The following is a 10,820-nucleotide window of genomic DNA, read 5'->3' as shown; positions in this document are numbered from 1 at the left end:
TCATCGCCTTTCCTCTCCCTCCTCCCTCCTTACATCTTCATGGTTCACCATATCCGCGATCGGGCACATGCACTGACCTACAGGTCTCCCATCCCCAAAGTCTGCAAGCAAGCAAGTCAACCCGTTCGACTTCCTGATCCTCTACCGATCATCCTCCTTGCTTCCGTGCTGTTGCCTCCCTCCTGCCTCCCTCCTGCTAAATTCCTGATCTCTCATCTCCTGTCCTCTCCTCCTCTTCTCTCTCTCCTCCTCTCCTCCTCTCCTCTCCTCTCCTCTCCTCTCCTCTCCTCTCTCCCCTCTCCTCTCCTCTCCCCTCCTCTCTCTTCTCCTCCTCTCTTCTCCTCCTCTCTCTCTCCCCTCACCGGCTGTGAACGTCCTGCTTCCCGCACAGGCGAGGGCCCATCCAAGTTCCTGCACGAGGATCAGGTGGGGAGCAGCTGGAGATTTTGAACCTCTTTGGAGGGAGGGAGGGGCATAAAGTCCGCCATTCTCCTCCTCTCGTACTCGAAATATTTCTGCTCTATTTCGACCTGCAAGCCCAATGAGAGGAAGAGGAAGAACGGGAGAACGGGAGAACAGACAAGCAAGCAGGGAGGCAGAAGGAGGAGGTGGGTGGGAGGATACTGAGAAGAATGAAAGAGGGCAGGATGGTTGAGACTGAAGGGAGAAACGAACTGCAAAGAAGAGGAAGATGAGGATGAGATGAAGGAGAAAGAGGAGGCAGAGGCAGGAGCAGGAGCAGGAGGAGGAGGAGGAGGAGCAGGAGGAGGAGGAGAAGATGGAGGCGGAGGCAGGAGCAGGAGCAGGAGCAGGAGCAGGAGCAGGAGCAGGAGGAGGAAGTTGCAGAGCGAGCAACCTCATGGATAAAAAGAGGATCCTGCAGCTCTTTCAGCTCGTCCTGCGAAAATAGCAGAGGAACGTCGAAGTTCCTGTCTCACAAGGTTAGCAGAATATCTCCTCATGACGATATATGTCTATTTCTTACGTTGGTAGGATCTGAATGTATTGGTACCACTTGCTCTCCTCTCCTCTCCTCTTCTCGTAGATCAGCCGTAACGCCATTCTGAATTTCATAAGTCACAAATTGACGCCTCCTCCTGAAATTCGATCCTCCTCCCTTGAAATTTGACCCTCCTCCATGTAGATTTGATCCTCCTCTTCTTCACATTCCTTCCTTCTTTCTGAAATCTTTTTCTGCCGTTCGTTTCTTCTCTCCCGCCATTTCCTCTCCTTGTCAGAATGTTTTCTTGACTTTCTGCTCCTCCCATAGACTCTCGATCCAACAGCATTCCTCAACTCTCCCTCATCCCTCCCTTCACTCTCCCACTTGTTCCTTCCTTCCTCTCTCCTCCTCCCCCGCCCCCTCCCCCCTGGCCTCAGTTTTTCCTTTCCCCCCCTACCTCAGGTTCCAGTACTCGTGGATTTCGTCCCAGTACCTGCAGGAGCGTCAAGACCCTCCTGCTCTTCCTGCCACTCACTGAGGGTCGAGGAAGTCCGGCGGGAAAGGACACTCGTCATGCTGACATGTTGAGGTGAGACATGAAGCGAGGAGGAGAGAGGAAGAGAGAGGAGGAGAGAGGAGGAGAGAGGAGGAAGAAAAGGAGTGAGGGGGGAAGAGAAGAGGAGAGGGCAAGGGAGAGGATGGGAGAGGGGGAGGAGGAGGGAATAGAAGAGATGTGGAGAGAAAAGGATGGGAGCAGGGAGGAGGGAGGAGGGAGAAGGGGAACGGAGGATGTAAAGAGACTATCATCATGTTACGGGGGGAGGAGGAGGAACGATCAAGTTTGTTTACTTCCTGGACAAGAAGAGTTGACTCTCGAGGAGAGACAACGATGACGTCCTCTTCCTTCAATGACCTGCCATGTAACATGATGACAAATCTTGTTCCCTTCGTTCAGTACAGCCACTTTCTGACCTCCCCCAGCCCCGTTCCTTCTTTTCTTCCTCCTCCTCCCTCTCCTATCTATTTCCACACTCTCATTTCCTATCCCTACTGCTCTTTGATTCTTGCTTCATGCTTTGTTTCTTCCTCTGCTTCCCCTCTCACCTCGTTGCGATAGCTCCACGATAGCCACCAACGTCATCTACCTGCGAGCCAGACTTTGGAAAATGAAAGGAGAGGAGGAGCTGCTGCTGCAGAAGCTGGGGCAGGAGGAGGAGGAGGAGGAGGAGGAGGAGGAGGAGGAGGAGGAGGAGGAGGAGGAGGAGGAGCTGCTGCTGCTGCTGGTGGTGGAGAAGCAGGAAAAGAAGCCAGGAGGAGGAGGAGGAGCTTACCTTAAAACCTGACCACTTGATTTTCTCCTTCTCTGCCCAGTCCACCAACTGCAGCCATGACTGCTCCCAGGACCGAACTTGGACTTTCTGCTGCCCTGGCGCCACCATGGCGAGCTTGATGGACGATGCATGCCCCTCCTTGCAGGGCATGGCAAGGTTTGAGCGAAGCTTTGGCATGAGTAGCGGAGGAGTCATGAAGCAAAATGACAGGACAAAGAGATCTGTCAGGCAAGCGGGTTCAGCACGACAGCTGCTGAAACGATCAAAGAAGTTCGCTGACCTTGCAGCAACAGCAGCATGGCGGAGATTCTCATGCTCAATCTCTGCATCGTGCTTGAAATGAAAGGAAGCGAGCTCGATCAGATCAGTCTCTCCTCCTCCTCCTCCTTCTCCTCCTCCTTCTCCTCCTCCTCCTCCTCCTCCCCTCTTCCTCCCTAGTTTATAAGTAGCCCGGAGTCCTCAGTCAGTGCCGGGAGTCCTCAGTCACTGCCGGGCCGCCGGGTGTCCGGACATTTGTAACGGATATAACGGTGCATAGGGAAAACGGAGATGAAGTACAAAAATGAAAGAGAGCGGGAGGGAAAGACAATGGTGGAGGCGAGGGAGGGATTGGGGGAATGGGAGAGGGTTGGGAGGAGAAACATGCTTCTCCGAGCGTGAACTTGTGCCATGACGGATGGGATAGCCAGGAGATGAGTTGAGAGTTCGTGGGAGAGGGGCTGTTGAAATCGGTCAAATCGATGGGTTTGAGCTGATCCGAAAGCCTAGTGTACACTGAAGATGATGGCTGGATCAAGACGCGTTGTGAGTAGCAACATCGTCCACGGTAGGAAGGATGAGGTCAAACACACGGTTCGAAGGGATTCCTTCAAAGAGCCAGCGGATGGAAGTAGCAGAACAAGGCGAGGAGGTGCATTTGTGCTAGTGGCTGATTGTGTTTGTCGACACCAGGCTACTTCCTCACATCTGAGATCTCACATGATGTGTTCTGCCGATCATGCGACACCTGCCAACGATGATGATTCATGAGCATTGCTAGCCTGAGGAGCATGGAAGACGATGGTGATGAAGACGTACCCCCGCCGACCCCCAGCAGGTGGAGGGAGGGAGGAGGGGACCTGGAAGGAATCTCACGTGCTCTCAATCCTTCCAGCCGGAGGAAGGCGGGAAGCTCAGGACCGATGTTCTTTGACGAGGAGGAGGACGAGCTGCTCAGTGAAGCTCCGCACAGCATCTTTCCGGGTCAGAGCAGGTGCGGGGGCTCTCAGAAGAAGAACAAGACGGAGACGAGCTGCTGCTCTGCTCTCGGCCAGCCCATGGAGCTATCTGCCTGCTCCTCTGACCTCAGCCATGAAACAGCAGCGAGTTGTCAGGCCCAGCTCTCGCCGCATGGCGCTTTCTCGTCCCAGGCTCTCCCCATGATATGTGAACGATCTTCTTCCTTCTCAGGCTCAAGACGGAGTGGGAGGAGCAGGTTAGCAGTCAAGGAAACTTTCTCTTACTTCCCCTCTCGCTCTCTCTATCTCTTGTTCTCTCGTTCTCTTGTTCTCTCGTTCTCTTGTTCTCTCGTTCTCTTGTTCTCCACGCGATTCTACTTCGCATCAGCCGCCTTCTCCTTCACTTCACGCCATCTTGTCTTTTGAATTCCTTCCCAGTCCCGCCAATTCTGTTGACCACCTTTGCATTATCCTTTACATCTTCTCTTCTCCTTACTTGTCTTCGTCTTCATGATCTTTGCAATCACTTCACCATCTCTCCGTCTCTTCTTCTCCATGTTTGTCTTGTCTGCATCGCATTTCTCGTCCTTGCCTGACCAGCTCACTCGTGACTTGGTCGTGCTCGCGGCTCTTTCAAACTGTGAGCAGGTATCAGCCGCTGTCCCTGGCACTCGCCAACGACCATGGAGCTGAAGTAGCTCCTTCCCTTGCTCGGGTGAACGTGCGTGAGACGGCTGCTGCAGGATTCCAGGACTTACCTTCTTTCACCTGGTCAGTCTGCCGTCTATGCTCGGTGAGACCCTTCCTTGTCTTCGGGGGCCCTTGACCCTCCGGTCAGTCGACGAGCAGCCAAGGCGGCGCTGGGGAGTGACGGGGAGAGCATGGAGGAGCAGAAGGAGAGGAAGCGAGTGATGCCGGAGAGCGAAGACTACTTTGGCGGAGAAGATGAATCGTATCCCGAGCCAAAGCCGGATTATGACGAGTTTTCATTGATCGGGAAGGAGAGCCCGCGGTACGGGGTCGAGGTGAGAGAGACGTGGGCATGTTGCTGAGTGATGCTGGTGACTTGTTCGAGTGATGCTGGTGACTTGTGCGAGTGATGCTGGTGACTTTGTTGGCAGTGCCAGCAGCTAGACGAGCTTCTCCTCTCTCGCGGTGAGCTCAATTCTCGTCAGGATCGCCTGGTCAGTTGGAAGTCTCTTTTGTTTTCCACTTGATCCTCTTAGCGAGCCCGCCAGGAGATCCTGACGAGATTGCTGGAAGACGACGAGGCTTTCTATGCAAGAGGTCCCGTCGTCTTGCAAGTGTACTTGCACTGAGAACTGAATCTAAACAGTTCAAAGTGGAGAACTTTGCAAGAATCTTGCTTCTTTCATACAGAGCGCAGAGGTAAGCTCTCAATTCTCTTTTCGATCTTGTCTTGCTGATCGCCATTGCAGGTGGTCGAACTTCTCATCGAAGGTATGCTGGGCATGGAATCGTTATCCTCTCCGGAGGCCAAGGACGAGACTGAAACCTCGGAGTCCTCGTGTATTCGCCCCGACCAAGGGAACAAGATCAGCCACATGAACTCTTTTCATCGCCTCCCTGCTCTTGCCTGCGAGCTGATCTGCGGCCCTCACGCGTACGGCTCCTTCTGCATGAAGACGATCGCAGACAGCGGGGCTCTCATGCGCAAGGTTGTGCACTTCCTCCGATACTGCACCGCGACGGTGGAGCAGGGCAGCGAGTCTAGGGAGCAGGACAAGCAGCTGGTGGGTCAGCTGGAGTTTCACTGCATGCTTTGGTCCCGCCTGTGCATCAGCTTTGTCTCCGGGGGGAGCGACTCGCCTTGTCTCGTGAAGTTCCTTGAAGCTCTTCATGCCGACACTCGCTCCTTCATCTCTTGTGCGCACAAGGTCCAGACGCTGTTGCTCTCTCTCTCTCTCCTCCTCCTCTTACCTGACCCTCTCAGTTGCTCTGGCTGCCCTGCGTCTCCGCGATGTTTGAGCAAGCAGTGCAGGCAGACAGGTGGACTGATGCTGGTGGACGAGCATAAGTCGCTTCCTCTGACTCTCGTGCGTCCAGGGAGCGCCTCAACATGTGGGTCGAGTCTGGTGTCGTCAGCATGCTTCTTTCGTCCTTGAACGGAGATCCGGTCGAGATTGACAGCTGCAGGATGGTGGCACAGCAGAGCTGCAAGAAGACCTGCCGGTCTGCCTTTCCAGGCCGCCACTGCATCACTTGACCTTTGACCCTCCTTGCAGGGCGGAGGCTGCTTCAGGTGTCTTGGTTTCCCTGCTGACCCCTAGCGGGAAGGGCGAGGCTCTACAATGGTCCGGTCGGAGGGCAGGAGGAGAGCAGCTGACGTCTCGTCCTCAGCTTCGAGAAGGAAGACTTCATCGCCTGCGTCCTCGAGCTCTGCCACCAGCACACCCTCCAGGTCGAGACTGATCCTCCTCCTCTTGTCTCGTGCCTGACTGGAAGAGCAGAGGAAGTGCTGGAGTCTCCCCGTTCTGGAGGCTCTTCTTAAGCTGTCAGTCCTCTCTGCCACTTTCTCTTGCCTCGTCTGAGCGCGTGCGAGCAGGGAGATGGACGATCCCACCACTGACCCCAACAACGTGATTGCATTCGCTTCCGACCTCGCTCGCTGACTTCTCCTTCCCCCCAGACCCCGCCCATCATCGCCGGGCTCGCTAGTCGAGGCTCGCGAGTCTTGTGCCACCTGGTAGGCTTCATACTTGTGACGCAAGGACATGATTCAAGTGCAGGAGGACGAGGAGGACGAGGAAACCTGTCGGATGACTTTGACCGCCGATCGACCCTCACGCCTCTTGTCAGGCATGCAGCAGCACTTCACCCCGAGCGGCTTATGCGCCCTTTATCTTCTCAACGTCTTTGCTCAGATACAGGTAAGACTAGCTGGGGGCTAGCCGGAAAGTCTCCTACACTCACTTTGCTCTAGATCATACGAGAAAACCATCCAGCTGGGGTGCAGTTTGAGACTCTGCTGAATCATGTCGCGATGCGAACTCTGATGGTGATGGGAAGTGAAGTAGGAGAGGATCTGAAAACTTTCTCAGCTCTACAAGCAGTCCAGGAGCAGCTGTATGATCCACCTGCGAGCTGTCGACCTGATGGTGGTCAGCGAGACTTGTTGCTATCTTGCGCCCAGCACCTGACCAGCAGACTCAGCGGTTCGCCAATGCTCGTGACATGTCGCCACTCCTCACTCTCATCCGGAAATGCGACCTCTTGGGACATGTGAGTCTTGTGCTGGGGAATGGCTGGACTGAAAGGTTTCAGTTGTCAAGCGCTCTGGGGGTCGCTCGTCAGGAGTCCAGCTGGCCGTCAGCAAGCTGCTCTCGAGCTCACCTGCCGCAGCTTGTCAAGGCGAGTGCGATGTGTGCAGAAGAGGCCCGAGGTGACCAGCAGCTCAGGCGATCCTGACACGGACACGGGAAGTTCAGCGAGGGACGAGGGACATGGCCAACACAGGGCAGGCAAGATGCGCGGCTGCTCCCTGAGACATGCGACTGAGACATGCGACTGAGACGTGGGACTGACATGGAGCGGCAGGGAAAGGATCTCATTCTTCTGCTCTCCGCGAGCTCAGTGAGTGAGCGATCTCAAGTAGCCTCTCTCACGTCGCGCAGGTGTGGCCTAAGGTAGCAGGCATGGGGGCCGGAGGAGAAAACTAGAAGGAGCTTCGCCCTCCCTCTCGTGTAAATGTTTAACCAGCTAGACTGTATGTACATAATGTTGAGTCTGTGAAGCTGTAAACTGTCGGAAGCTCTTACAACTCATGTGTGCTGCCATCTATGTCGGTAAAGGGTTACCACATCGGAGATGAACAAGCAAACATGTCAAGAGATTTGAATAAATTTCATTTATATTGCTCAGAGCCTATTTTTTCTGATGCGTCTGACGGCATTCAATCTCTCCAAGGAGATCAAAGTCTTGTCATGTGTCTACAAGAAGAATACCATTGAAAATGACATTTCACGTGAATCTTTCATGGTCTCTGTCGGCGGAGCTTTGTGGTGGAATACTCGTGTCGTTGAAGTTGCGAGCATGTGGCTGATGTGCGGAGAGAACCAGCGGCTGGTCTAAGAGGCCTCGTACTCGAGCTTGATCTTCTCCACGTTCTTGGGGCTGAGGATCTTGGAAATGGCAGACCTGCTCTTATCGAAGAGCTTTGCGATCTGTGACTGAGTGAGCTGCAAGCTCGAGCTGTCGTCCTTGGACTCCCACATCTTGATGATGTGATATTTCTCCTCCTTGGACAGCCTGGACTTTCCCTTGCAGTAGATGCTGTGCTTTGCTCGGTCCGTGTCTGTCCAGTTTCGGCATCGCTTCCTGTTAGCGATGGAGTGGAGAAAACATTCATCAAGCGGGGAGCTTCCCATGGTCTCCTTGGAGGAAGCAGTCTTGAACATAGTGTTGCACGACCATTCTTCGTTCGAGCTCATTTCATCTTGGTCTGCAAACACAATGTCGGCAAAGGCCTCCGAAGATTTCGCGTCTTCCGGAAAGCCGTGGAGGACATCGGAGGGTTCTAAGATAGTGAGAGCGAAAGGAATCTCGGAGATGTTCTTATCGTATGACTCCATCGTTTCTTTCAAAAGAGGAGTTGTTCAGTGAAGAAGGAGAATTGCTTATTTGAGAGCAGACCAATGACTATGCTGACTTGAAGCTCCAGTTGAGGTCAAGAGGAAATGGAGTAATGAAACCGTGTGACTAGTTCTGGCAGCACTGAAAGCCACGGATAACTCCAGAGATGAGGTTGGATGCTCTTGATGAGAGTCCAAGGAAGGAGAGAGAGGACGTAGAGGAGGAGGAGGGGGAGGGAGGGAGGAGACGTAGGAGGCGTAGGGGAACTGTTGGAATCGCCTTCCTCGTGCTCGGTTAATGTAGATTGTCGGGCAAAGCCTGCTTGACCCACCCCAGCGCTGGAATACCCCACCCTGTAAAAGACAGTAAATTAAGCATCAAGGACCGGTAGGGAAAGCAGTCTCTGGTCATTCATATTCCTCATGGGGTACCGATCGGGGCTGAATGTCCATTATAGGTCAGCAGCTAAAACATTTGTTGTAATGTAGTCAGATAATAACGTTAAATCATGCAACATTGCGTTAATTTCAATATTGAACGTAACGAAACCGAGATTAAGGCTGATTTGATGCCCGGATGTCTCCTTAAGGTTATTTGTTGGTAGCATTACCGGTACAGGTAACATCAAATTCAGGGGTAGCCTCGTCGTCAGGCGCAAAATCTTGAAACAATGTTGATTTACATCCGCTGCCGTATTTAAGGCTATTTTGATACAGGGGTGGCTGAATCCATGGAATCTGTGGGGGTGGGGGTACCTCGGCAACGACTGACACCTTGGTGGCCATCCTGTTTTTTTTTTTTGCGTAATGTTAATTTAAAATTGTTATAAAACAGTACCCGGTAGATTTTATTGAGGCGGATTTGTTGGCTCTATCCTCCCCCTCCTTTGTTTGCTTCGGTTTGTCCTTCTTTTTCAGTCAAATAAACAGATTGTTGTTTACCACAGCTCGCACGTATAAGCAATCTGGGGTAGTAAAACCTCTTCCCGGCCGCTCGGGTGCATTATAGCGAGTTGGGTGTAAAGTTTCCACTATCTGCGTTGGTAGATAGTCTTTACTACACAGCCGTATCCACAAATCTGCACCTAACCCGCACAGCTTGACTTATTCAGGTCGCTCATGACGAGTTGACCGTGTTCTCCTCCCCTGTACGAGAGCAAGTCACACGCTCTATGCGTAACTCCATCCCATCATGAAGCACAAGTCAGTTCGGTCGTTCTGAAAGCATCGTCAGAGCAGCAACCCCACGCCACAACAACCAAGGAAACGTACAGCATTCTTGCATGTGATATTCACTCGCTGTCTCCAATAGCAACAAACCAGAATCCCAGCTACAACCCAGAAAGCATTACTGATGATGCAATGATCTCAGATTTTATAGACAATCATTTTTTATTGTTGTCACTTACGTAATATCCATGTCTGAAGTACGAGGCAGGTTGATAGGTCTAGGTACTAGAGGGCTACAAGATTTGTTTTCTCCTCAACATGGAAATGAGGGGACATTGCATCATGAGCTGGAAAGACTTTGAATCCAAGTAAAGCATCATCAGCAGAAGCACAAGGCATTGTATGAGCATATTGCACGCTGGGCTACCTCCAATCATGGTCATGTTATCAACAACAATGAGACATATCAGAATATTACTCCAGGAGATCAGCGAGCTTAGCTCATTGGGGTTTTGAAAAAATACTGGGGTGCTACAATGCAGATTTGCAAGCATTCAACATTCGAGCGCAGCAACTTCTTCACAGAAATGATCTCCACATCCAGGCGCCATCTTATCAGACAGATTCCTGCTGAACAACATTTGCTAGTCAGAATGTTCACGCCATGAGGAATACACACTCCGTCATTCCAGGTTTGGTTACCGAGGGATTGGAGAGGAATACCAACTTCTCACTGGGGCCGGCCGGTAACATTTGAAACATACGGCATGTTGCGAATTTTTCCTCTGCCATCCAAATCCGCTCTGCAAAAACATGATAGGCAGCGCATGAAACTGCAAGGAAATGATAGGTCGGGAGTTTGCACAGGAATGATAGATGAGTTTTGAAAAATGAATCTTGTATGCTGACGGAAGGAGTGAACGTTTGCGCAATCGACAAAACTATGATTAATGCAGGATTCTTCAGGACTGTAAGGCTGACCGTGAAGAGAACGACAAGCAAAGCTTTGTTATCATGAGCGTCAGTCCAGCACATCCGTGAACTGCTTTTATGCGCGTTAGAACAAGATGCAGCATCCATTCGTGAGAGAAATATTGTTGCGCAGAAACTTTACACAAGGGCTAGAGATTTGTTGCAAAAGAAACGAACGGATCGACAATCTCCAGATGATGTCATTTGTACACCACTTCAATCCTATCTGTACTTGAAGGTTGTGAACAGCTTGACATTGATGTTCCACGATTCATAGCAAAGCTAGAGCAAAGCTAGACCGAAGCTCTATTTCACTCTCTTTTCAAAGTTCTTCCCATCCTTTCATCACAGTACTTGTGCAGCCCGGCCGTTGCAAGTTCAGTGCATGTAAGCATGGGGTTCGGGTCTAGTATCATAAAGCGACCTTGTTCTTGTCTGTTTTTCTTTGCTTGAATACGCATACCTGTAGATAAACTCCTGACCTCGAACTATATCTGTAGATAAACTCCTGCCCTCGAACTATATCTGTAGATAAACTCCTGCCCTCGAACTATATCTGTAGATAAACTCCTGCCCTCGAACAGCTCCAGCTCCT

General features: G+C 51.9%; 3 protein-coding genes across 3 annotated transcripts; 1 reads left to right on the top strand and 2 right to left on the bottom strand.

Moving 5' to 3' along the window:
- Window positions 1-2,603, bottom strand: GUITHDRAFT_166511 (hypothetical protein; the record flags this gene model as incomplete). The annotated part of the gene is made up of 11 exons (XM_005820207.1): window positions 1-101; window positions 363-411; window positions 453-530; window positions 857-929; window positions 986-1,063; window positions 1,401-1,436; window positions 1,479-1,519; window positions 1,793-1,856; window positions 2,048-2,142; window positions 2,275-2,495; window positions 2,555-2,603. 11 exons carry the CDS (start codon window positions 2,601-2,603, stop codon window positions 1-3), a joined length of 885 nt encoding a protein of 294 aa, XP_005820264.1.
- Window positions 2,604-3,455: 852 nt separating this feature from the next.
- GUITHDRAFT_148030 (hypothetical protein) lies at window positions 3,456-7,171 on the top strand (the record flags this gene model as incomplete). Its single annotated transcript, XM_005820206.1, has 20 exons — window positions 3,456-3,748; window positions 4,140-4,212; window positions 4,235-4,284; window positions 4,330-4,516; window positions 4,613-4,675; window positions 4,730-4,778; window positions 4,828-4,880; window positions 4,931-5,389; window positions 5,446-5,501; window positions 5,559-5,684; window positions 5,738-5,806; window positions 5,853-5,913; window positions 6,142-6,198; window positions 6,242-6,382; window positions 6,436-6,510; window positions 6,554-6,613; window positions 6,646-6,734; window positions 6,777-6,894; window positions 7,050-7,085; window positions 7,127-7,171. The coding sequence occupies 20 exons, from the start codon at window positions 3,456-3,458 to the stop codon at window positions 7,169-7,171; spliced, it is 2,160 nt and encodes a 719-aa protein (XP_005820263.1).
- A 408-nt stretch (window positions 7,172-7,579) lies between these two features.
- GUITHDRAFT_120547 (hypothetical protein) lies at window positions 7,580-8,083 on the bottom strand (the record flags this gene model as incomplete). The annotated part of the gene is made up of 1 exon (XM_005820205.1): window positions 7,580-8,083. The coding sequence occupies one exon, from the start codon at window positions 8,081-8,083 to the stop codon at window positions 7,580-7,582; it is 504 nt and encodes a 167-aa protein (XP_005820262.1).
- Between the last annotated feature and the right edge of the window lie 2,737 nt (window positions 8,084-10,820).

The sequence above is a fragment of the Guillardia theta genome (genome assembly GCF_000315625.1).
Source record: "Guillardia theta CCMP2712 unplaced genomic scaffold GUITHscaffold_186, whole genome shotgun sequence".
NCBI classification, from domain to species: domain Eukaryota; class Cryptophyceae; order Pyrenomonadales; family Geminigeraceae; genus Guillardia; species Guillardia theta.
This window is presented reverse-complemented; position numbering and strand designations above follow the sequence as displayed.